The sequence below is a fragment of the Scatophagus argus genome, chromosome 1, assembly GCF_020382885.2.
Source record: "Scatophagus argus isolate fScaArg1 chromosome 1, fScaArg1.pri, whole genome shotgun sequence".
Classification (NCBI taxonomy): Eukaryota; Metazoa; Chordata; class Actinopteri; family Scatophagidae; genus Scatophagus; species Scatophagus argus.
Window position 1 is genome coordinate 20,329,711 of NC_058493.1, and position 26,867 is coordinate 20,356,577.

General features: G+C 39.9%; 3 protein-coding genes across 13 annotated transcripts; 2 read left to right on the plus strand and 1 right to left on the minus strand.

The window, feature by feature from the left end:
- Positions 1-77: 77 nt before the first annotated feature.
- Positions 78-9,003, minus strand: cul4a (cullin 4A). 4 transcript variants are annotated; one of them, XM_046390689.1, is made up of 21 exons: positions 8,765-9,003; positions 8,337-8,504; positions 6,955-7,070; positions 6,425-6,528; positions 5,832-5,901; positions 5,668-5,741; positions 5,425-5,587; positions 5,230-5,319; positions 5,046-5,128; positions 4,292-4,359; positions 3,942-4,060; positions 3,638-3,830; positions 3,348-3,452; positions 3,028-3,138; positions 2,493-2,578; positions 2,243-2,350; positions 1,949-2,062; positions 1,756-1,861; positions 1,437-1,609; positions 1,133-1,285; positions 78-1,045 (listed from the first exon to the last, which is right to left on the minus strand). In XM_046390689.1, exons 2-21 carry the CDS (start codon positions 8,476-8,478, stop codon positions 950-952), a joined length of 2,274 nt encoding a protein of 757 aa, XP_046246645.1. In that variant the 5' UTR covers positions 8,479-8,504; positions 8,765-9,003; the 3' UTR covers positions 78-949. The 4 variants fall into 4 exon arrangements, 3 of the variants coding, with proteins under 3 accessions (XP_046246645.1, XP_046246627.1, XP_046246634.1); XM_046390671.1 differs by having other exon boundaries at positions 8,925-8,985; XM_046390678.1 differs by having other exon boundaries at positions 8,337-9,003.
- tgfbrap1 (transforming growth factor, beta receptor associated protein 1) lies at positions 8,018-22,185 on the plus strand. 8 transcript variants are annotated; one of them, XM_046390602.1, is made up of 15 exons: positions 8,018-8,197; positions 9,672-9,798; positions 11,322-12,037; positions 12,715-12,909; positions 13,725-13,879; positions 14,086-14,168; positions 15,021-15,201; positions 15,317-15,477; positions 15,963-16,020; positions 16,124-16,267; positions 16,778-16,921; positions 17,444-17,603; positions 17,980-18,431; positions 18,791-18,925; positions 20,702-22,185. In XM_046390602.1, exons 1-15 carry the CDS (start codon positions 8,026-8,028, stop codon positions 20,768-20,770), a joined length of 2,952 nt encoding a protein of 983 aa, XP_046246558.1. In that variant the 5' UTR covers positions 8,018-8,025; the 3' UTR covers positions 20,771-22,185. The 8 variants fall into 8 exon arrangements, with proteins under 8 accessions (XP_046246558.1, XP_046246566.1, XP_046246574.1 ...); XM_046390618.1 differs by having other exon boundaries at positions 8,097-8,197; positions 11,327-12,037; XM_046390610.1 differs by lacking the exon at positions 9,672-9,798 and having other exon boundaries at positions 11,327-12,037.
- Positions 22,186-23,663: 1,478 nt separating this feature from the next.
- On the plus strand, positions 23,664-25,878 carry LOC124060168 (low affinity immunoglobulin epsilon Fc receptor-like). Its single transcript, XM_046390787.1, has 2 exons — positions 23,664-23,802; positions 24,515-25,878. Exons 1-2 carry the CDS (start codon positions 23,774-23,776, stop codon positions 25,692-25,694), a joined length of 1,209 nt encoding a protein of 402 aa, XP_046246743.1. The 5' UTR covers positions 23,664-23,773; the 3' UTR covers positions 25,695-25,878.
- Positions 25,879-26,867: the final 989 nt, after the last annotated feature.

Consider the following 26,867-nt stretch of genomic DNA (forward strand, 5'->3'; position numbering starts at 1 on the left):
TGGCAAGCTGAAGCTGACAGAAGCACCAGGGCAAACATGTGCTCTAAATGCATAAATAAATACATATCACTTCATGATTATCTACAAATCATTTATTGAATCATTAAATATCAATTTATTCAGGTTCACTTTTCTCACTCTTACATAGAATACAATCTGATCTACAAAAACATCCGGACATGATATTGGACATTTGGACATTTTGGTCAAAACACATTGGGTACTCAAAGCAATACCCAAGTAGCTTGTCTGCATGTAATTTAGCTTCTCTTTTACAAGCAATAAGCCCTCACTCTGACCCAAATACACATTTGACCTAACCCCAGCGAGCTTCTTCATTCTCCTCAAGTCTCTCACTCTTTCAAGTCTCTTCTTGTCCTCAACAGCTGTTTTCCCTGCCAAATCAAGCAACCAACCAATCAGGTTTATAATCAGCAGTTTATGCAGCCATTCATAACGCTTCAAATGAAGAAAGAAAAAAAAAGGGAAAAACAAAACTCAACACAAACCGACTATGTATAGTAGAAAATTAGTGATTTTAGAACAATGTGGAGCAAAAAGAAAAAAAAAAAAAAGATCCAACTTCCGCAGAGGAAAAGAACAAAACAAAACAAAAACAGAGGAAAGTGCTAGTTATTTTCAGTTGAGTTTTGCATTAGCAGATTTGTAAGTCACATAAACCAACCATCAACAAGCCGGATCACCCCTCCAGCTCCATCCCACCAAAGATAACGCAGAGTGGGAAGAGTACAGCCAAGTCTCTCTCGTCTCCTCGGAGCTCTGTATGATCTGGACGCTGCATCCAGGACTGTGGATGGAGGGAAAGACGGGCACCAGAGGAGAGACGGGTGGCTGAAGGGCATTAAAGTTGTTGTTTTTTTGGGGTGGGGGTGGGGGGGGCAGCTGTACGCTTGCTGTGAGGAAAGCATGGCATAACAGTGGTTCCCCTTCAGGCAACATAGTGGTACTGGTTAGGAGTCTCCTTGTCACGTTCCATGTAGTCTCTGTCTATGAGCGACTCGATACGCTTCTTCAGATCGCCCGGCTGTGGAGAGGAAAGCAAGTCAGCTGCTGATGAGCTCTGTGAATTTACGTGTAGGAAGAAAAATGTCGTCTGAATAAGATACACCACCTTGACAGGAAACTTCAGCTGGTTGTAGAGTTCTGACACCAGTAGGTTGTGACTGAGAGTCTTCCTCATCTTCATGATGCGCACCACAGCTGCATCGATCTGATACTGCCTGTCTTGAAACACACGCTCTGTGGTGCTGACCTGCTCCTCTACCTGGAAGGAAAACGCGTTTAAAAACAATGGGTGAGGATCATCCTTTTGCAGAGAAAAACACACATTACAGTGAAAGTAAAAGTGTAAGTGATAACATTCCAGCTTGAAGAGAAGGACTGCGTGATGAAGGGAAGAGAGAAAGTATTCTTACCGTCTCCTTCATTTGGATCTGGTTGATTTTTATGCGGAACAGTTTGTGCTTGAAATCATTGTTGAAATTGAAACGGTCTCCATCCTCCACATCTTTCCCTCGTGGGTTCTTGTTGAGGACGCGTGCTTTTCCACAGGCCAGGGACTGTAGTGTACGCCTGAGCTCTCCCTCCTCTGTGCAGGACGAGAGAGGGAGAGGGAGAGGGAGAGAGAGGGAGAGAGAGAGAGAGAGAGAGAGAGAGAGAGAGAGATATTGTGATACACCATGTGCCACTGCCACAGTTGAACAGTAGTACTACATATTTAAAGACATGTGTAACCTATGCCAGTTGCAGTGCGGATCTCCTCCACGCTGAATTCCTCTCCCTCAGTAAACATCAGTAGCACCAGCGTCTGGAACAGAGAGACCTGCAGCTCCTTCTTACCCTGCAGGATTAAAGCGGTCACTGTAAGTGCAGTTCAGGCGATTTGTCCCTCTTCTCAATGCCTCGTTAGGATGTACCATGGCCATACCTCTTTAAACTCCGCCTTTAGAACAGCGTGGCCCAGCGTGGGCTGCCACTGCAGCTTCCTCCCACTGTGCTTCCCCAGGTAGAACAGCTTGAACACCTCCTGGAGTTTTACCATCTATGGAAACATAAAGACATTCTGAACACAGTTTGATGATGATCGGTCAATGACCTTGCCAAGTTTAGAGGATGTCAGTGGGATGACACAATGAATAAAATACAATGAACCAAGGTATTCAGTATAAGTAAATATTGTTTAAACAAACAGTCTGAGGCACCCAAGCACAGAAATGCTTACCTCTGGGGGCAAGTGGACTTCCATTGGGGTGTATGAAGGCCAGTAGCCCATAGTGAGGATGTTGACAGTAAGTTCTATGTTGCTTGGCTCACTCTGGTTCTGTATATACTGAGTAGAAATATCACTTTTACAGTCACACATGAAAAATACATTAAATGATACAGTACAGTGGAATGAATACAAATACTGTAAGTGGGGCGTCAATATTTTAAAGCTACACATGTATGCTTTTATGTGAGACTGCAAGTACCTGTTTGAACTGGATCATTATGTCTTTTGACAGTTCCATGTCCTTGAACATCCCCTCTAGCTTACTTGTGAAGGCAGCGCCGCATTCTGAAGGAAGTCAAAACCACAAGATATCACATGATATGTTCTCAGACTACACATCATCACAAACACACATCGATGACTATGTTAGAATAACTTCTTTTCTTTCGTGCTTTATCTGCTATAGTGCAGGGTTGATGCAAAGATCTTATCTCTGTAGTGTACTGTCAAAAGGAAGATCAACAGGAAGTGTAATCAAAGCATTTCATTATTTAGATGAACTCTCTCATCAAGGACATAATGTGACGATACTCTACAGGGCAGGCTGGGTCAACAACACTGTATACCTCTTAAAGTCCTGTATTTGTTGGCACGCCTTGCCATCACAGCCTATTTTCTTTAACTCTCAAAACCTCTAAGATGTAACCATTAACCATAAATGTGCATGAGCCAGAGGAGGATTCTGATTACTTCAGCATGTCAGCTAATTCAAGATATAAGACACTATGACTCACCATGTTTGAGCTTGGAGAGCATGGACTTTTCAGCATCAACAGAAGCACTCTTGCCCACCAGCAGACGCTTGGCCAAGTCCTTCTTATAGAAAGCTTCAAACACATCTTTTCCTAAGGGGAATAAAACAGAGATCAAAAGGTCTCACCAGAATGTAACACGTTTCATAGGGATTAGTAACTGAGACAGCAAACTTCCATTTTTCCCCGTAAAAGGTCTTAGGATAGAGTGTGTCATATACTGTAAAACAGTGATTATAAAGACTCTTGAGGCAAAATTTTGATATTGGTTCATGTAAGACCAAGACAGAGGTGTGACCGACCATGTATGAAACGGAAGATTATCATTATCTTGTCCAGGATTCTCTCCAGCTCCTCTTCTGTAGCCTCCTTGTTTCCTGCTCTTAACTTTGAATCCACATATTTGGCTGGTTGGGAAGCAATAACCAAAAAGGCTGTTATCACATGCTGGAAGTAAGTAATAAAAACCACAACAAAATGGGCTGTGTAAAATTACTGATGAATACAAAGATTGTGTTTTGTACTTTTTCAAAGGTGTATAATATATCCAAGTCTCAGCTGCCACAACATGTGATTTATTTGTCTGACCCACCAATAAGTTCAGCAGGTTTGTTGGGCCTCTTGTTGATAAAGGTCTCAAAGGCCTCCTTCATTGCGTTGATGAATCCCTCATTCCGTGAAAAGCAGCTCTGTGCCACGTTGTCCATTTTGTCCTTGAAGTCCAGCAGATCTTGCACCATGTCCTTGTCTTTCTCCGGAGTACATACAATCTCTCCGCCGAAGGACTAAGATCACAGAAAGTTTCCCCAATGTGTATGTGCATTTCTCAAGGACGGGGGTATGCTTTCTTAATGGTAATGCTTTTTCTGCTATGATGCTTGGGCGTGTGTGTATACCTTTATGTAATCCCTCCAGAACTGCAGCAGTGTGAGAAGTCCTCCCTTCACCTTGCTGAAGAGCTGGTAGAGAAGGGTCAACTCTGTCACGCGATTCTCATCCAGCAGGGTGCTCAGACCTGGCACACAAATATTACTTGTTATTGTATGCATTAGAAAATAAAAATTGAACTGAATTTTACAATTCAACAGCCTTAATGAAGAGTTAAAGTAGCAGACAAATCAACATGATTTATTGAGAAGGTTAAATCAATAATCAATAATCTTCGGGCACAGTTCAACATACATTTTACGCAGTAAGCTTCACATACGTGGTCTATGTTGCCACACACTCTTTCATGCAGGCTTACCCTTTTGTAGTATTGCAGTCATATGTTCTCCTAAAAGTTGCTTCTCAACGCAGCTAATGAGTGGTTTCCTGTGAAAAAAAGAGAGATGAAAATAGGAAGAAAAAAATTAAAATGTAGCCAAAAGCTGAAATAAATGCATACTTATGACTCAAGTCAGTCCATTTATCTTGTACACCACTTTCGAGAAAATTCCCTCAGTCTCTCCTCCTGATGTTTCTGGAATGCAAATCTTCCACTTAGAAGTCAAGTTATTCATCTGTTATTTGTTGAAAGCTAATGGGAAACTAGGGCTATTACTAAAACTTTGGTGTCATGCATTTAAAACTACTAGAAAAAAAAGTGATAAATTAAGCTTTACCATATGACACAGTCTACAGGATATCCTTTAGCGAAGAAAACACTTTGTACTAGAAATATAAGCAGTCAGTTGACACTTTGATGCTCCATTTATCTACTGGTCTAAGTGTAAACATCATTTGGAAGTTTATATATCAACTTATAAAAGAAATACATGCAAATACACCAGTATGTACATGAGTACTGTATTTATGTTAAGTGGCACCTCACGGTATTGCAAAACAGGTGCTTACTACCTTATTACCCTTACCCTATTTTTGTTTATTTTCTCTTCTAAAGGTTGATATGCACCTGAGGCATCATCTTTAATTGAAGCTACTAATTATGAAATGATGTCTATTTTGTAGATGTGACATATTTTTTGTCTCAGTGTTGTGAAAATGTAAAAGAACATTACTGTGTGCTCTGGTCAAGGTAGCTCACGATACGATCATTCTCCTCCTCCAACCGACGAGCCACATGGTGCAGGTACTCAGGCACCTGGACACATAACAATACATGTATTGATGTAAACGGTATTGTGTGTTAGTGAAGACCACATGACGCGCTAAAATCATAGCTCTGTTTACAGCCTCACTCACGTCTCTCTCCTGCATCAGCCGCTGTCCCTCTGCTGCATACAGGCGATTGGTCTCACTCAGAAATCTCTCCTCAAAGGAATCTTTGTAAACCTTAACAAGTTAAGGAGGTTAAAAAAAAAAAGGTCAGGAAGTAAAAACACTAACATACTTTCCATCCATGTGTCGATTTGTTAGGCTGCACAGGCGACAGCGTACCTGTAGGTCTGAGAGCATGCCCAGTAGACTCCTGAGCAGACTGCGGTCTATCGTCTCGCCGTTTCGCTCAAGTTCTATCTGCTCCAAAATGCCATCTACTGTGCGTTTCTGAACCGCACTGTCACTCACAATGTGAGTACGAAACAGTTCCAGCCCAGTGTCCCTGCAAGGTACACAGAACTTCAGCCTCATACACAAACGGCACACCTTAAGCAGAATAGTTTGAATACACTGGAATTTTACCAGATAGAGGGGAGTAAGGAGTTCTGAAGCACATAGGTACGATCCAGGAAGAGAAAGATACTTCGGATCATTATCTGTAAAGAGAAAAACAAATAATGTGAGATTTGCACCTTACTGGTAGCATAACAGCTTTCATGTGCATTTCAGTCAAATGCCAAACTTACAGTTTGCCTGCAGTGGTCCTGCCAGCAACGGTTCATTCGCTTAAGGAAGGAAAGGTTGTCCAAAGACTCTCTGAGCTCCATGTTAAGGAAAAGATCTCCCTTTCTGTCATATCAATAAACCAAACATTTTGAATCCTAGAGTTGGATTGGATTATAAATTATATACAGACTCTGTTTTATTGTACAATATGTCAGTGATCTTTAAACACATTCTACCAGTCACTGCTACTGCTCTTCAAAGACCCAGTGTGTGGGATTTAGAAATATTCAGGATTACTGCCAAACTTGTTATACTGTATGTTGACCCCTTGTGAGAAAAGACTGAAACAGCACCTTCCATAAAATGAGTTTAAAGCTGCCAATGCTGAAAACACACTAGCACTTGTTGCTTTGTTTCACAGAACACACCTACTGCACTCTGTCTTACAGTGAATTGCTATGTTTACAAAGAGTTAACACAGAGTACTTACAAGGTTAAGAGGCGTACTGCCAAGGAAGTCTCTCTCACAATGCATCATGATTCAAAATTTAGGAAGACCTAAACAGGTTGGACACACAACTTGCTTGATGTGGTTGTGCACAAAAAAGGATATTCTCTGAACTGGTGAATCTGGGCCTGCACATGATCTTCACAGACCTGCCGTAGCTGCTTGTACAACGTCGGGGAGACTTTATATGAACAGAGGTTCTCTACCGCCTTCAAGAGAAAGAAGAGGCCACAAACAAACAGGAGAAATCAAAGCATGAGAGATCATTTTAGAGTTACGTTCAGTCACAACCAGCTTCTAACATTATTTCATGTTTTGTTTTTGTTGAAAAAAAAAAGCGGTGTAAGAGCCATAATGAAAGTGTTCGATAGTTAACTGAAAAATGTTGTAATGCCCCTTTATGGGTTGATTGTTTGTGATATCACAGCCACTTGGATGTCAGTTATGATTAAGCAGCAACATAGTTTTTTGACGGCCCGTTCATTGATTGAATCTTGTAACTTTGTTTTTGCTTATTTATGTTAAGATTTTTGAACATAGTTATCCGGTCAGAAGACTCATAACTACCAGTCAAGCTTATAGCTGAAGGGTTGCTTAATGGTGGCGGTAAAGAAGATTATTGGAGAGACTGATACCTGATAGAGCTCTTCCAGATTGTACTTGATAGAGGTGCTGTTCTGGATGGCACCCACTGCATCTCGTAGCTTCAGCCACGTGTCCTCAGTGTAGTTCTCCGCTAATTTTGGCCTGTCTGTTACAAAAACAGCAACAGCAACATGTTCATCTATAGGTCGTACACACTGGGAACAGAGAAACAAGCTAACGTGGACTAATTTATGTAGATAAAACAATATTAGCATTTGGAGAAAAGTTTAACACAAACATGACAAGTTGCACACTTGGTAAGTGGCAGCGACTCCAGGCCAAAATTTGCTAATATATTTTAGTTCAAAATATTACCTGAGTAAAATTACCTTTCATGCTCATTATTATTTGGACAGCTGTCAATGAACCAAGAGAGTGGCTCATGCAGCACACACTTTGGACCCATAGGTAAGAAATACACACTTTTCATGGCACAAAGTGCACAAATCAATTTTGGTTACAAAACCTGATTTCGAGTTGTTTCAATGAAATGATCAGTTTCTGTTTTTTTTTTTTTTAAGTAAATAAGTCGGACATTTATTATTCTGATTTTTATTTTTTCATGAAAGTTGTTGTTGTTGTAGCCAATAAATCATTAATATTTCAAAATGTAACCTTATATCATTAATATAAAATAACACAAAAATAACTTTGTCCAAGCACGTGCCTTTTCAGCGGCCTATAAAAGTCGCTATATGTTACAACCAAGGATCAAGCATCATTTATTTTAATTGCTTAATAAATTAATGAGAATTTTTTGACTCCGTATTTACTCTATAAAATATAAAAAATAATGAAACCATCTTTATCACATTTTGTCAAGTGACAGTATACAATTACTTTAAAACAACCCAATACACAGTTTTAAAATTTTTGTTTAAAACTGGTATACTAAACAAACAGTATCTTTTTGTTTTATTAACCTGAGGGGCTGAATAAAATGATTGAAAGAATAATAATCTCTTTCAACAGATTATCTGAAAATGCATTCACAGATTAATTGTGTCAGCACGCATACACCGTCTTACGCCTTTATTTAGAGCAGAAGTAGGCGACACCTAATGTGCCCAAATCCTCTGATGGGACAACCCAGACGTTGCGACGGGCTTTTAAAAATCAACAATGCCCATAAAATCACTTCACCAAGCAAAAACAAACACTCGCCGACGCAAACGTGTGATTTTAAAAACAACACTTATTCATGGGAAGCAGCATACCAATCAGAGCAGTTAGGTGAGCATACTGCACTTGATATTCGCTGTCAAAAATAAACACAACTTTAAGGCAGACAACCTTTTATAGTATGATCGAAAAGTTAAATCCTCCGTACATTTATGTGACTGATGATGTTAGATAACGAAGGTGACAATACCTTTAAAATTTTTGATCACTAATTTCTTTGAAGCCCCCGTTTTGCTTGAGGCCACAGCGGAGGTCCTGGCCATCCCGTTGGTGTTGTGCTCCGTTATAGCAGAGAAGCTGGCTCTCTTGTCCTGTCGGGTGTCCTCTGCCATTATCAGATTAGCGCTTTGGCTTAACACTGTATGGTTCAAGTGTTTTGCTAAGTTAGTCTTGGACTGATCAGTAGCCTGTTTATTTACTGTCAGCAACACAGCCTCTTTGTTGAACCAGTTGTCTTTGGTTGACAGCGCAGGCAGCCGCAATGTATTTAAAATGCATTTACAAACAAGCAATGGCTAGCGTTAGGTTAATTAGTCAGAAAACATAACTACTGTGTGCCAAGTAAACACACAGCTAGCTAACAGTATGATATCTGAAACTGCAGTACACTTCAGTTACCAGTTTTCGTCTTCTCCACAACACTTTAGCTTTAGCTGTATAGGCTAGTCCATGCCGTTCTTCACTAACCTACTCACAGATTTTAACAAGTTTAATGACTGCATTTAGCGACAGTGAACGAAAACGTAAAAGAGACATAGTTAGCGTTGATATAACAGACCCATATTATTGCAAGCTTTCTTTACCCCACATAGCTAGCTAGCACAACAAAATGGCTTTTCTCAGACAGTTCAGATGGACAGGTGCATCTTGGGTGAAAAGTGGCCGAGTTGCGTTCAGCGACACTTTGCACGTTTACTGACAGTTGCAGTTGACATGATAACAAACCATCAATGGACGAATATTTTATTTCTATACTTCATTACTCTTTAATACAAACGAACCTAAGTCGCAATGATCGTATCGTATTATATCATCATCAAAACATAAAAAAGCTGCAGCGCTGTTGCAATACACTGGTGCCATAGAACACAAGTGGCATCTGTGATCAAAATAAAATCTGAGGATGATAACAACAAAATTACTAATCTGTTAATTTTTTAAAACTCCAGATACAGAAATGTATATATAAATATTTGCTTGAATGTTTGCTTTATACAATCAATTACAAAACACTGTAATCACTTCGTACCACACAGCCTAAATAAGGCATCTCTGGAGCGTTTGAAAATATTTGTAGCATACATATACATTTGAATTCTGTATAAAGGCGTCGTGGTAGGACAAAATTCTGACTGTGGATTTCAAATATTCAGTGTTTTGAGAATCATTGTTTACTGTAAGCAAATGTGTATAGAATACTATATGTAAACCGGTCAATATTACAAAACGTACATTATATCTACTGAATTAGGAAGTCATTGAAAAGTGTTGAGAAATCGTTACTAACAACTTTGCTTCTTGCTAGACCGTCCTGAACGCACCCCTGCATCACCTGCAACCACCAGGAGTTCAATGCAAATGGGCGATGGGCGGTGTTTTCTACCGGACAAGGAAGCCCTTGCGACCATCCAAGCCATATTTTCCGCTTGTCGGTAAAGCCCCGACCTCAGCACCATGGCTGTATTAATGTTTGAGCGTAAATATCTGCCGTGGCTTCTGTTTTGGGAGTAGCGTTAGTAAGGCTCCTCTGTCGGTCCGGCCTGCCGTCCTGAACGCTGTCTGCAGCGGTAGGTATGCTTGCTAACGCCAGCTCCACAGTTCCAGGAGAAACTAGGGAGGGAGTTGGTGCGCAGAGCATCATCTTAAGGGACAAGAGGCCGGTTGGATTGTTGCTTTCATTCGGGTAGATATACCGTGATAGTTGTAACGTAACGGTTATCAGTACCAGTGGACACATTATCAGTAAGCCCTTCTTTAGCCTCATTAAAAATCTAGCTTAGCATTTGTTAGCTTGGCAGTACTGGAGAAGTCTATTTAAGCTAACGTTAGCTTAGCCTGCTGGCCCAGAAGCTGCCTCATCACCTAAAAACCAGCCACGACTTCCTTGCATTTTCAAGTTACAGTATCCTGTGGACATCATATTCCACATCCAAATACCCAGTGCTAAGCAGTGAACTTTACTTTGCTACCTTCGTTAGCTTTAATGGATTTTGAAAGCTAGCGAGCGCTAACGTTATTAGCTACTGCCAGTGCTGAGTGATGTGTGTGTTAGCTAACATTATCCATTGATGTAAAGTAGTCCAAAACAACCAGTCTATATCATGAATACACATTTATTTAGAATAGGAATAATTAAGCTTCAGAGCGTTAGGAGATTTTACAAACAACGTGGGATTACACGAGTATAAGGAAGGAGCCTTAACAAACAGAGTTTGGAGGTCTCTAACACTCAGCCGCTAATGTTAGACGCACACCTTACTTTAATTATGCATATAATTATCAGTTACAAGTAAGACCAATTTTATGCAAGCTCCACACACTCCTGTGTGCCCAGCCCGTGTATAGGCGCACAAGAATTGCATTTAATAAAGTGTCAAGAAAGAACGAAACAAAAAGCAAAGTATTACACGTTCATACGCTGACAGTAAGTTATTAACTAACCGTGAGCTGAGTCATATGCAGTCATCTGTTATATCAGGCTGAAGTATGTTTGACATGACAGATGACTGAAGTCTCGCAGATATTTTTTCTTTTTTTAGAAAAAATTTAACACAAAATTATTAGAGAATGCCCAGAGGCTGCATAACAGGTATGTTCATTTTCTTCATTAAATGTTTTGAGACCATGCCAGTCCCAGAGCCAAAGGTGTTGTTTTACCAAAGTAAGACTCCAAAATCTTAAGATATCTGTAAATGTTTGACATTTTTAAGGCTCCTGCTCATCGGTGTCATCATTCAGAGGAAAATCAAAGTCTAAACTGTCTAAAAGCAGAATAGATCCAGAGTTTGTTGTGAATGAGGGACACGCCCAGCACCCCAGTATGTCCTAGTAATGAATAGTTATTGTTCCAGTGAATGAATAATGCACCACAAGAAAACGTTTTGCAGTATACGCTCATTGATTATTTTAATGTGTCTGTAGTTTTGTTGATCCCTGCCTGTTTTGTATCATCTAGTGTAGATGCCGTGGCCGAGATGAGTGTGAAGGCTTTTGAGCTAGTCCCCGCTGTGGAGCGAGACCTCCTCATGGGCGACAAGGCTCGCATCAACATCGAGTGCATTGAATGTTGTGGAAAGCACTTGTACATGGGTACCAATGACTGCTTCATCCACCACTTTCTGCTGGATGAGATCACCTCCTCCAAAGGGAAACTCAGCTACTCGGCTCAGAAGCTGCTGCACAAATATCTGGGCCTGAAAAAACCAGTCGCTGAGCTGCGTGCCGCCTCTGCTTTGGAGCGTCTCATAGTGCTTTGCGATGGGATAGTGTTCCTTGTCGACATGGTGACTTTAGAGACTGTGCCCTCGGCGGCAGGAGGTGGAGCCAAGATCAGAGGCGTCGCTGCGTTCTGCGTTAACGAGAACCCAGTGAACGGTGATCCATTCTGCGTGGAAATAGGCGTGTTGTCCTCTAAGCGGCGGACAGTGCAGATTTACATGGTGTATGAGGACAGAGTCCAGCTGGTCAAAGAGGTGACCACTCCTGAGCAGCCGTGTGCCATCAGTCTTGATGGCTACTTCTTGTGCCTGGCCCTTGCTACACAGTACATGATACTGAACTACAACACGGGAGCCTTCCAGGACCTCTTCCCTTACAACAGCGAAGACAGGAGACCCATTGTGAAGAGGATCGGCAGAGAGGAGTTCCTCCTGGCTGCACCTGGTGGTTTGGGTAAGTCAGGACAAAAACGGGTTATGTGCAGTTTTTAAAAGTGCTGATTTCAATTATTCAAAAAGGCCTTACAGATTATTAATAAGTGTTAAACTTCAGTTACATAGGCCTTGGATATTTTTTCTCTTTTTGTGTGTGGTTGTTGGGAGATGTTATAGAGACTTTTTCTAAAAACTACAAGTGAGATCTGCGTTTCAGCTACAGTAAGCGTTGTCACAGCTGCTGTCTACAGTAGCAAACAAGCTCACTGACTCACAACTCAGAAACTTAAATTATTCAATAATTTTTAAAACTGATCCATACATCCATAACACAAACAAATTCATGTACTGATGAATAATTGAAGTAATATTTTTTCTCCCCTCTAGTTTTTGTCATTCCTGATCCTGTATAACTGTGAAAGGACTTTAAATTGCATTCCATGTGGTATTAGAATTGTCTTTAAAAATGTTGATTTGTATTACTCTTTAATTTATTGGCTGTTTTTTTTTTTACATATATAATATATAATGCTTATAGTAGTCTATGAATTTTCAGAACAGGCTCACCTCCATCACACACCTAATCGTCAGACTGTTGCTGTTTTGTTTTTAGTTTTTGAAAAGTTATTTCTTGACTCTGTTTGCATGCCATATTTCTGTTTAAACTCAAAATTTCCTCTCCACATCCTCCGTCAGGAATGTTTGCCAATGCAGAAGGTGTGTCTCAGCGGGCTCCCGTCAACTGGTCAGAGAGTGTGATCGCTGCTGCTGTGTGTTTCCCGTACGTGGTGGCTTTGGATGAGAGCTTCATCACCATCCACAGCATGTTGGACCAGCAGCTAAAACAGACCCTTTCATTCAGGGACGGACACATTCTGCAAGATTTTGAAGGTATCCGCACCTGTTGCTTTCTTCAGGATTTTCAGTCTGTGTCATCTAATCGAACAACCTCTTGACCAACAAAAATCAGAGACATTATTCATTCAAGTTGCAAAAGGTTTAATTGTCACAAAGGGCAACAAGCTCTGTGAATAATAAACTCTAGTGTGAACTAAGTATCAAAACTGATGCAGAAGAACCAGCACTATTGTTTTGGGGTTTTTTTTATTCAACATATTCCTCTCTCTTGGCCAAACTTGCCACTTATCTGTTTGACCTCCAACAGTTCATTCCAAGATTTGAGTGTGTTAAGATAAGATAAGATAAGATGACCTTTATTGATCCTGCAGTGGGGAAATTCACTTGTTGTGGCAGCTCACAAGGACAGAAGAGGAGTATATTGTGTATATATATATATATATGTATATATATATATACACAATATATTTTTTTATTTTGTAGTCTTGTAGCACCAACCAGCATCAACTCAAGTATCTTCACTTCATGCAGTTTACTGGACTTTTTGCAGCTCCCTCTGGAGCCACAGAAGGCAGTAGAGTTCCCTTTGAATTTGTCATTGGATTTGCCATCGCATACAGCAAAGTGAATAAAATCATGTGTCTTTTATTGTCATGTGCCTTGTAGGTGCACACATTTCCGTGAGAAAAGGAATTGGGCAAAGCATGCCATGGTTATTAAATAATCTGGGGATGGAAAGAGTCATTGCTTTGGCTTGTTTATGAACAAGCCTCATGTGATATAACTCTGGGTTTTTGTGGCTGTTATAGAGTGTATAAATTCAGATTTGTGAGTGTTGTGTCTTTTAGGGAAGGTCATTCTGGCATCCACTAAAGCAGTGTATGTCTTGGTACCTCTGCCCCTGGAGAGACAGATCCAGGACTTACTGGCCAATCACAGAGTGGAGGAGGCACTTATCCTCACAGAGGGAGCACAGAGAAATATTCCCAAAGACAAGTTCCAGGTAACAAATAGTGTGTTGTTTTGACTGCATTTACATTGTGTGTGATATGATGATATGGATCTCACCAATAATCAAGGATAATATGATACTTTGTCTGGACTGAGAGCTTAATGTAAACTATTTATCTGAGGTTAATTGCATTATTTACTGTATTTTTCTAAACTAAACACGTTTGTCTCACGTATTGCCACTTTCTGCGTTTACAGATTTTGCACAAAAGAATCCTCCAACAGGCAGGTTTCATACAGTTTGGACAACTTCAGTTTCTAGAGGCAAAAGAACACTTTAAGTAAGAGACTGAGTTTTTGTTAAACTTCTCTGTTTTATCATGGGATCAAACTCTCAGAGGAATGATAGCAAGCGCACCAGGTTTTCCTGGGAAGTCCTTTTCTGTACCTAATCTGTAAATATTCTGACAGATTAATATTGTATATCGTCCCATTTAAGTACTATAACTATTTTTGGAGTCAAATTAGTGTTGGAAGAAATTGTAGCTTGACAGTCACGTGACCCATCAGGTCGTCCCATTGGTGTTTTCCAATTCCCATCCATCTGTCTTTTCATATCCTGTTAGTTTATTATGATTTAAGCTTCTGCAGAACCTGTTTACAAAGCACATGGTACATTTTCTGAAAGACTTTTACTCAATAACCGTCTTTGGTGACTTGATCAAAGTTGCTTCTGCATGAGTAGTCTTAACTGCTTCTGCACCAACTGCACTTTAATGCACTTTTTTTATCTATGCAATTACTTACAACTTCCACTGTTCTATAGAGCTTCTGTTTCATTCCTGTATGTTTTCCTGGTTGAACGGTTGGCGATGAACAAAGGAACTTGATTTGTTTTTGTTTCTAATGTTCTTTTTTTGGTGTGAATCTGGATCCAATTCAGAAATTGTAAAATTTACTTTTAAATATCAGTGTATATTTTTCTCCCATACTAATGTGAATTGAAAAAAAAAATTCTTATCACTAGAATCATAACAAATATTGAGGATGTAACTATGAGGTGTTGTGTGTATTCTACAACTGCTGTCAAGTTATTATTTATTAACTGCTGTCTTTAGTTCTCTGTTTTCTGGCCTTCAGTTGTTAATTGCTTCCCTTATTAGCATTGTGTGACCTCATCTTTATATTTGCAGGAAGGGTCAGCTCGATGTGCGGGAGTTGATATCTCTCTACCCTTTGCTGCTGCCAGCTTCCTCTTCGTTCACCCGCTGCCACCCTCCTCTCCACGAGTTTGCAGATCTCAACCACCTGGCGCAGGGTGATCAGGAAAAAGTGCTGCGATGCAAGAAATTCCTTATCAGTTATTTGGGAGAGGTGAATGGAGTAGAAACTGATTTATTTACACGGAATTTTGCAATGAGTTCACCTGTCAGGATTTCTTGTAATATATGTGTATTAAATGTTGTTTTCCCTTCATGCCCACGCACAGGTACGAAGCACAGATGTGGTCAATGGCTGCAGAGAGGACGTGGACACTGCACTGTTAAAACTGTATGCTGAGCAGGATCATGACAGCCTTCTAGACCTGCTCGCTTCAGACAATGCCTGCCTACTAGCAGACAGCGTCCCGTGGTTGGAGAAGTACCACAAGTATGTATTCTGTCGTTTTTGGTTTGCATTTTAACACGTGAAATGTCTTTCACATTTGTAGAAGCGCTATTACTGGAACTGACACAAGTAATCTGAAATACTGACTTGAATGTTAAATGTTTTAATGTGTGTGCTTTAACTGCTTGATGAAGTGTGATTTGGGTAAATTTATAGTCTCAGTTTGATCATGTCTCATAATTCTGTGGTAATTAGCTGAAAAACTAACACTCTGTGGACACTGTGGGAATCAGTATAATTTTCATTAATTACTGCAGTCGCAAAATTTGCAAATTCCAAGAGGACCCGACTGTCACAGAGCTTTTTTTATCCAAATGTTTTCCCATGCCTTTTACTGTTAATTACCACCCAGCTTTAGTACTTTGTCCAGTTTGGTGAAGTCAGTTTAATTACATTGCACATTGTGAAGGACACATTTCGCTTCATTCAGACCCTTTTTTTTTTATTCCTTTTACCACCTCTCTTAGATATTTTGCACTCGGGCTGCTCTATCATTATAATGGTCAGGATTCAGCAGCACTTCAGGTATGTGCGCCTAAATTTAGTCTGTCTTTGGTTCTCTGAGACGAATCATCGCCAACATACTGTTTAGGAATGTTAACGTTTTCCTTTTGTATTTTTCTGACAGTTGTGGATTCGCGTGGTAGATGGGGATCTGCAAGACTCCACCAGATCTGACCTTTATGAGTACATTGTCGACTTCCTCTGCTCCTGCTCCAATCTGGACCTAGTTTGGAAGTATGCGGACTGGGCTTTGAGGAAGGATCCCACCGTAAGTTACCAGGATCTTAAATGGCCACAGAAATGTAACCGTGCTGTTGGGCAAAGAGTAGTGCTGGTCAGCTTGACATTATGTTGATTTTTAACAATAATATAAACTACTTGCCTTCAATGTGTTGCTTTTACTTCATCTCATTTTTAATGAAAGGTGAATGCCAATTGAGGAACAACATTGACCAGTGTATTATTGAATAGACATGCAAAATAAGACAGTATGACTGAAGAGATGTGATGTTTCACTTTCAGTGCTCGTAAGCCGTTCTTCAGCTCCTTTTTAAATAAAAAGAAGGTACTGAGTTCTTCCTGGGCTCTCTTTGTATATTTACAACCATAAAACTCCATTGTGGCCAATGGAGAAAGCAAGATAGACTAAATGTGCTGTTTGGCAGTACAGTGTCTACTTGTCACACTGGGTTGTTGAGTATCTTGTATTCTGTTTCCTCCTTCATGCCAGATTATTTTACACATTATTTTAACGGAATCTTTGTTCTGTTGTTCACAGATAGGTGTCCACATCTTTACTAAGAGGCCTGGCACAAAAGGTCAGTCTGAAATGAGCCCCGATGATGTTATCGCTTACCTGGGAAAGCACAGCCAGGCGCTTCTTCTGTTTTTGGAACACCTGGTGCTGGAGAGAAGGACACAGGTACAATAAAAGGTTAAACTTGTTAACGTCAAACGTGACTGAGAGGGTTTGTGGAGAGAGCAAGAACTAGAAAACTGAAGTTCAGGTCTTACACAAAGTTCCAGACATGCTGTGTTGTAGCTGATTCGAACGCTAACCCTCCTTCCCAACTGTAATTAGAAGAATATCCCTGCAGTATCAGTTCTCCAAAGTGCTGAATTGCATTATTACTATGAGTACATTTATGTGGACCGCACTTCTCACTATTGACCACAGTCTAAAAATGAAACTGGTCACATGAGACACAGTGGCTCAGTGGTTAACACTGTCACTTTACATCCTCATAGAGTCCCACCCTGTGAGCAAAGTGAATTAGGTTGCCTTTAAAGGCACAGAGAAATGTTAATCAAGTTAATATCCACCTATTTCAGTTTGCCATCAGAGTAAACATATGCTCTCTTGGGTATCTGTTTTAGAGCGTTTGGTTGCCTTCCTAATAGCTATTTAGCTGAATTCAGATCGTTTTCTTCCGTGTTTGTGCAGAAAGAGAAGTTCCACACACACCTGGCTGTGTTGTACCTGGAGAAAGTCATGTCATTGCTGTCTGAGTCCCCAACAGATGAAGAGCAGCTCTCGAGAGCTCGAGCAAAGCTCCAAGCCCTGCTCAGGGAGTCCAACCTTTACCGTGTACAGTTTCTATTAGGTGAGACACAAGCCACTTCAATGCTTCATTGTTATGGATCTTTTTCTTTTTTGTGTGAACTTTGATGAATGTTGTTTTGCTGCATTTTAACCTGCTCTTTGAAAGATTTTAACGAAAAGTTCTCTTGTTGTCATGAGGTTTTTGCTTGTCAAGGCACAATAGTGCTATAACTGTGTCATCTTGGACTTAACACATTTTGTATGGCAGATTGTGACACCATATATGCAATGCAGACTTGCAGCTCTGCATGTAAAGGTGATTTTTAAGTCACATTAGGGTGCGATTATAAAGACTTTGTGAACTTGTTTCAAAACGGCTGGAGAGTTCATTATGCAAACTGTGACCCTTATTGTTCATGTCTTTCTACTCTGTTCAGCTAAGACGGAGAACTGTGAACAACTGCTGCTCGAGCGTGCGACACTACATGGAAAGCTGGAGGAGCATGATAAAGCACTGCACATCTTGGTGCACAAGCTCAGAGATTTCCGGTCTGCTGAGGCCTTCTGTATATGGGCCTCGTCTTGTCGGGACTCTGCTTACCAACAGCAGCTATTTCACCTGCTCTTGGGGGTGTATCTGGATGGGAACCAGACGGCGGCAGGAGGGGGTGGTGGAGAGCTGGCGATGGCCGCAGTGGACCTCCTAAATCGACATGGGGAGGTGTTTGATGCAGTCAGGGTCCTGCACATGCTACCTGAGGGCTGGTCACTGCAGCTGCTGCGGCCCTTTCTGGGTCGCGCCATCAGGGCCAGCATGCATGCGTGCCGCACCTCCCAGATCGCTCTGGGGCTCGCCCACACTGAAAACCTTCAGCTGCTTCATGACAGGGTGAGAAACGCACCATGTGATACGTAAGAAGTGCAAATGAGTCAAATAACAACTTACTTGCTGGTTACCCTTTACTGCTTTACTTGTTGAATGTGTTTTACAGACTTGGATACAATGCTGTACTTAATTAGATTATGAACTTTTTTTAGTTTTGTGACCAGGTTTGTTATTTAAAGCAAGAGACAGTTCAGCTATTAGTTAGTTCAACTATTAAACCAACCAAATTTGTTTGTATTACATGCTGAAGAGCTACCATACATTATCTTGAAATTATAGAATTAGAAACTCTGTGCTGTGTTATGTTTTGTACTGATTACCACGTTAAGTCATAACTCTAATTCACTGTATTTTCTCCACAGCTGAAAGAGCGGAAGAAACCAGTCCTTGTGTCTGAGAAGAAGGGATGCCACCTATGCCACAACACCTTCAGTGAGCCTGATGTGGTGTGTTTGCCAGGCGGAGTCCCTGTCCACACCCACTGTGTCGCCCAGAGAGTAAGAGACTCTCCCACAAAGAGAAAGTTAAATAATAGCAGTAACCATACGTGAGACTTGGCCCTTCAAACCACCATGTGATCAGTGATCAGAGGCACTAAACGAAAGTAGGATGTGCTTTGAACTGCTGAGGACTGTGGGGATACCAATAAGAGCACAGAACACCCATTTCCTTAGCAGAATCTGCTATGGAGTTGATGATACACACAAAGAAAGCTGTTCAAGTGTGTACGTGTATGAGAATGCAATGGAGAAACAGATGTTTTCATCTGTTTACTCCTGTGCCTCGACTATACCACACTTTAAGTCTGCAGATTTTTATGGGAGGATGAGCATAACAGCTAAGTCACTTGGCCCTTTAATCCATTTCAGCATATAATTAATCATAGACAGGCTCCTGTGCTTATCTGTGGGCTCAGTGCTATTCCGGTCATTGTGTTTGCTTAAACACTTTTAAATCCGAGTTTGAGAACCTGCTCGAACTACAGAACACACAATATTTGAATCCTGAAGCATGCATAGTATTACCACTCTTACGGTTCTGGTCTTATCACCTCATATGGATGTTGTATTGTCCTAACTTGCACATTGCCGTGTTAGGTTTTCATGTGAAATACTGCAAAGAGTCAGTACGGACGGAAATGGTCATTTATGTCTGTCTTTTACTCTTTGAGATCTTGTCTCATTGCTGCTTTTCTTCCCCTCAGCCATAAGGACACAGGATGTTCTACTTACAGTATTTCAGTTGGTAGCAACAGTTTGAGCCAAGCGCATTTAAATTTTGATTTCCAGTGATGAAAGTTAGATACCTTGTCTTGGCTGATCGTCCGTGGAGCATCAATAGTCTGAAACACTACACGAAGTTGCTCAATTAATCATCAATAAGTTTCACTATGGATTCAGTACTGACACGCCAAGGAGCAATCAGATTGACCTTCTATAATGTGCAGAAATCAGCCTTCATTCAGCCTTCATTCAGAATATATCAGCAGGCACATTGTGAAAATGTTATGGCTCAGATATAAGTTGCAGATATGTTAAAATTCATAAATGTTGTCTGGTTTTGATTAACAAATGAAATAAATCGAGAGGGATCTTCACTGCCTGCCTGCCTGCTGTCATCCACCCACTTTGTCTGTTTGGCCAGCGTGCATACAGTGATTATAGATAAAGTTAACTGAATCCTGCTTCAAAAAACAAATGTGAGAAATCAAGATGTAATGGCAAACTTAAGTAATGTTTAGCAACACGATGTGATATGTTTATGTTTCCAGAGGGGCAAGGAGGTAATTTGTTCCAAATATTTAAACAAATATTTTCAGTTTGCCTGGGTATGTGACAGGAAGAGATTACTGGAATCCATCTGTTATTACTAAACGTGGGTCACTATTTTTTGACAGCTTAGATGTAAAACATGATGGAGTGTCCATTTTGTATTTGAGCTGTAAAAAACATGCTTGACCACAAGATGGCAGTAATTTGTGAAATGTTTAAATGGGTCAACCCACAGGTGGAGCATTATGGAAAGTACTGAATGGTATTCTTTACCATTATTCTACTACATGTTTTTTTTTCTTTAGACACAAGAGAAAAAAACTAATGAAGCTGTTTGCAATAAATGCTTCAAAGCTGTTCCATTTTTATTCTTCCACAATCCATGAACACATGCTTTTCTTTCTGAAAGGAAAAGTCATCGTTGAAAGATTTTATCAGGAATTGCATTTCCATGATATTGCACAAAACATAACATTTGAACTTTTCTTTCTTGTTTGGCAGCTCAGGAGCCACACATGGCTTGACACAGCTGAGCCTTTAGATCTGCCTCCCCCAGAGAGCTGGAGTTAATATTAAATAACCTTTCCATAATGACACCCCTCTCAAAAATCAAAAGAAAGTGAAGTCTGTCATATTCTGTCATCATGAAGCCCTCCGGTTCTTTACAGGCTCGTCATCACAGAAGACTGCTCCGTCCTTAAGTGCTTGTGTATATGTCAGACAAGTGGAGCCTGTATGTTATAAATGTTTCTCCCACGCAGACATTTATTGCCCATGTTTGTGCAGCTAAACTGTGTGAGCTGTCAATTTATTTCATTTGTTGGCATAATCCCAAAATGTCTTCGGGAGGTGATGTGTTGCCTGAACGGTGGTTTACATCAAACTATTTCACTCACAAAATGGTGTTATTCCAGGTGGCCAAAGATGCATGACTTTTACAACAAAGGAATGAGAAAAAAAAAAAAAAACATCTCTCACACTCACAGATAAACTATCTCGTTACTTATTGTGGGCAATAAAGAAGGAGACGTTGATGTGTTAGTGCTGGAATTTTGATTGTTTTTGATTCCTGCCATTGTCGGGCACCTGATACATCATTCTGGTTTTGGAGCAGTGCATGCCGCTGCACAGGAAGTGAAAGGAAACCCTGATAATTTCAAAGCTGACACACACAGAATACACTTCATTAAGCTGAAATAATGCGTACCTCCATGTTATCTTTGTCACAGTTAACACTCGTCTCTCGTGCTAGCGATGTGTCTCATTGAAGATTTGGTGGTTGTAACTTCTCCAAGGTCAGAAGGTGTGAAAATGAATCTTTACCTTTTAGATGACACAAACTTGGCACAAGATGTAAATCCAGACTAGTTCTGGATTTAAAAGAATCTCAGTGTTCCCAAAATTAAGAATCTGTAGACTATAATTTTTTTTAGGTGTTGCCAGTTCCTGAGTAAGACAACTGCAGCAAAAACCAAAACAACAGAGATATGTGTCTCTGCAGTTGGTGTTTTTTTTTAACTCACCGTTGTCCAATTTTATTAAACACGTCACTGTTGTGGGTTTTTGCTTGTTTCTCTGGTGCCTGTGCTGTTGATGCTAGCCTTCTGAAATTGCAATCCATTTCTGTAGGGAACTCTGTACAAACATGGGACTATTTTTCTAACATGGAGATCTTAATATTGTAGATACTGTAGACTTGATTGTTTCCATGGCAGAAATTCACAGCTTATGCACAGCATCTTTCTGTCTGAACAATCTCTGTGAAGCTTGCTTGAAAGGCCTCCTAACCATAACTTCATATAATTAAAAAAAATACAGTTGTGTGGGGAAAAAAATAATGCTATTGTATTTTATAAATATATGAATACTGGAATGTATATACTGCATTTGTACTTGTCTGTTGCTTTCTAAATCAATGGCAATGTGAATTGGGTGTACAAACTGTAAATTCGTCCCACTTTAATAAACATGAAACTGTATATGAACTCATGGAGTCTCAATGTTGTATTTCACACCTCAAAGTAACTCCCTTGTGTATGTTGGCATGAGTGGTGAGAGACAAAATGCTGCATTTTCCTCCTTTGTTAAAGCTGAATGTGGATCGAAAATAAAATCACAGCTTTTAGTACAAAAGCAACATGTCTGACATGAAGCATCTTGTAATAGCAGTGGGTGCAGGCTTGCAGCCTTGAGGTAGCAGGTAGGACCCCTAAACCATCAATTGTAAAACAACAAAAAGCATGCAAACTGCAAATTTATCTTTAGACAGTGCTAAACTGACCTTTTTCAGGAAGATGGATGGATCCAGGATCCTTTACTTAAGTAAAAGTAGTAATACTGCAATATGAAACTCAGTTACGATTAAGAGTAATACATGTTATATCCTACTTATTATTATACTAATGTTATACACATAACACATAATTTATTACAATATTATTACATTTTATGGTTGTAGATGGTTTAGTTACTATTGGGTAGTTTAATCCACAACAGAGATTCATTTCATATACCAATCAAATACATATTGATAGTAAGTAAAACTACCAGTTATGTTACAAATACAATACTTCATATTTACTGTATATTTGATAGAGAAATATTAAATATCCTTAACTGGACATGCTTAAGTACAAGTGCTTCAAATTTTTACTTCAGTAGAGTACTTGAATATTGTCAATACTCTGATTATGTTAATTGGTTGCTTGCCACTACTGCTAACTTGTTGTTTATGGAGGCCAGCAGAGGACATAGAGAAGAAGAAAAACTGACGGTTTAAAAAAAAAAGATGTACTTTTGCGCGATCTCACAAACGTTTTGCAGGATCTCGCAAAAATACATTACAATACATTACATTTCCTTTCCAGGCTCCGTACTTGCTAGCTGGGTACAGAGCTCACATCCAGACAAAAAAGCACAGACAGGGGCCATAAGAAATTATGGAGCCTGGGAAGGGACATGAAAAAAAAAGGAAAAGAATCTAAAATTCTGTACATTTTCAAAATCTTCAATTGTTTTAATATTTTAAAAACATCTTTTAATTTGATTAATTAACAAATCAAACTGATTGGGCAATTTTTTAAAAATTTAATCAGGGTTGCAGGCCATGATTTCACGAGGAATAACAACACAGAATTAATGTGCTTTATCCCCTTGCGTTGAGTGTCCTCTTGCGCTAAAATTTCTCTTCAAATGTCATTTTTGCGCAAAAACACTTCTAAGAGATCCCCCAAATCTTTTGCGGAATTTCGCAAAAGTACATCTTTTTTTTTACGCCTTCTTTTATTTCTCCTCCATGTCCCCTGACGGGCTCCGTAAGAAATACCTACAAGATACTTTAGTGAAAAACATATTACAGCCAGGAATTATTCAGAAGTTCTTTCCTAAAAAGAAAGTTTAAAGTGCAGAAAACTGACTTCTGAGCGTCAAATCTCGCGTGACAAGACTACCGTGATCTCGCTTCGGTGATTCAGTGGCGGTTGCCATGGCAACTTGAGAAAAGCCGCTTAAAACGTTTGCTAATTTCAAAAACAACTGTGGGTTACAAGTGAGAAGTAGTGAAACAGAGAAGACATGCAAGACAGTGAGGACATCCAAGTGAGGTAATGTCAAGATGAACTTACTCTTCTGAAGGTTTAGACTGTTTTAGCAAGTTTTGTATTTGGATGTAATAATGTGCAGGAATCTGTGTAAATGTGAATATTGATTTATATGGCTGACCAACGACTTGAGTAAACGTTACCTACATTAAACATTAGCTTAGTTAGCAGAGATCCTGAGAAGGTGGCTTAAAGAAAAGGAATACTATGTGAGGTTTATCAAGACTAATCTCAGCAGGTAAGTCATTGAAGAGTTTGAGGGCCCAGAACAAATTTTAAAATCAATACAAAGATGAAAGGGAAGCCAGTACAGGAAAACTAAGTGATAATAAAATAATAATAATAATAATCATAAAGGCATGGACAAGGCTCTAACATCTGAAAGTTGAAAAAGACATGACTGAACAACCTTCTTTACTCTTGTCATCAAAACAATATGAACTGAATAAAACACACAAGTTTGTTTGAGGAAGTTTTGAGAGGTCCAGGCTTTGATATCAGTGGATATTTATATATTGCCTGGTGACTATGTAGGACCGACTTGATTATAAGCATCTGATAATGATGAAAATATGTGGACTTGAGAACATTATTTTTTGAAGTCACAATGACCAATTTGACATGTGGTATTTACCTCACAGTGTGCTTTTAGAACCTCTTGTTTACAGTAACATTCTTGACCTTCACCTCTTTTTCTTTTTTCCTTTTTTGGTAGTTTCTATGAAAATTTTGGTGAGGAACCAAGACAAATTGCCACAGAAGTTGAAGATGAAACGGGCAGAGAAGAGACTCAAAGCAACATCATAAAGAGACCACGATCCTGCTGGCAAGCTGTTTTGATTGGGATTTTGATGCTCCTGTTTTGTGGGGCGACCGCTATCCTCTTTAGTCAGAGAGTAAAGTTACAGCTTATACAAGATGAGATATTCACTATGCGGAATAAAACCAACCTGTTTAAAAAAGAAAACAATCTGCTGAAGCAACTTCTGAACTCCACTTATCCAGACCTCAACCTTCTGGGGAATCAGTATGACCTGCTGAAGCTGCTCATAAATGCAAATCTGTACAACTTCACCTTGTCTCCTGAAAACATAAACCTGAGCCGGCTCTTGGACAACAAATTGCAAGAAAAGAAAAAGTTGGAAGTGGAGAACAAAAAGCTTAATGCGTTTCTAAATTCAGCTTTGGAAAACTATAACCTTGTGCATCAGAGAAATGGACAACTGAACCTGCTCCTGAATGAATCACTGCACATCATTGTCTTGGCATCTGAAGAGATGAAAGAGTTGCATCTGATGTTAGACAAAGAACGGCAAAAATCCATGCAGCTGGAAGCAGAAAATCAACACCAGCGTTCAATCCTGTCCTTGGACGAACTCTCCTTCCTCTGGAGATTCTGCAACAAGACAACACTGCAGTGTTCACGCTGCTCACCTGGCTGGGCTGTGCACACTTCACGCTGCTTCTTCCTGTCCAAAGAGGCAAAGACGTGGGAGGAGGCTCGCAGTGACTGTCATGTGTTGGGAGGTGACCTGGCTGTTGTTCTGAATGCTGAAGACCAGGAATTCTTGACCAACATGACTGTAGAGTTTGTACAGCACCACCCTCAAGAAAACTTCCATTCAGCATGGATTGGGTTGCGGAACATGGTCAGAGAAGGCACCTTCATCTGGGTCAATGGCAACAGAGTCAAGTCAGATGTCATTTACTGGAGGCACATGGAGCCAAACAATAATGGGACCTCTTGGGACAAAGACCAGGCAGGACAGGACTGCGTGGGAATTGTCCCGCCAAGGCAAGTTGGAGAGATGTATTGGTTAAACTCCTGGGATGACATTGTTTGTGATAGCAAACAGCACTACCTGTGTGAGACCTTGGCTCTCAGTTTGTCCTGACTGACATGATGTGTGATGATGACTCATCACAAATAATCTGTTTGAGTGTAACTGTACTGTGTTTTAGTGTATTGTGATTTACAAATATAAACAATACTGCTGAAATTCTATGTAACTGTTGTGTAAGTAATCAAAGGTAAGGGTTAAAATAAATTTAAAATTAAAATAGCAATATTCCATTGAAAAGAAGATTTGTGGTTTGACATGAATTCTTGGGAAAAAACAACTCGATTTATAGGGGGGCCATGAGGGCTCCACACAGGAGGACCAAACAAGATCCATCATAGAATTGCCTCTATGACAGTATACAACACCCTCCTATGCATTCAAGCACAACAAACTCCAATAAGGTAACAGAACACATCCAATTTGAAATGTGAGCGTGTGAACGTGTGGCTCCAAATAGGCCAAACCTGTCCTGATCATATGTAAATAAATTAATGGCTGATGGTCATTTTGGATCACACTTATGTAATTCATAACAAGACAAATGGCCTATTATTGATTTATGCATGGTCTGATTGTCTTCTTTATTGGGGTAAGAAATGCAGATTTTTTTTTTCAGTCTTGCTTCAGTACTTTTCAAATGTCATATATGTCAGATAACAATGTGCAGTTTAGTTCCTAGGCAGACAACTAACTGCAGATGTATAAAGTGTAGCTAAATTGCGTGGACAGTCGAAGTGATTCTTTGCTAAAAGTGGGTTATATCAAGGTATTTCACTTTGAAAAATTGTGTTACTTGAGGTGGCACAAGATAAATTTCACAGTGGAGGAATAGCATAAAACACTAACACTAAACATAGTTTAGCAAAGGTATTGTAAACAGAATGCACTTACTAAAGCTGAAGATTAACATCGAGATTTTAATTTATTAACAGGCAACTGATGGTCATAACTTCTCTTAGATCAGAAGGTCTCTAAGGACTGTAATTTTTTGGCAGTTTCTAGTGCTAGTTTTAGACAACTGTAGCAAAACCCAAAACAGTTATAGTATTGTTGTACATGGTTTTATTACCTTTGGGCACTTTAATGAACAACAGAGTGTCATGTCAAAAATTAATCATTCTTTATTGTCTGGTTACGTTACTTAGTTGTTTTCCACCGCTGCTAATTTCTTGCTAGCTTGGCACAAGGCTCACATCTTGACCGTTGCCATATACGGCAGATGAC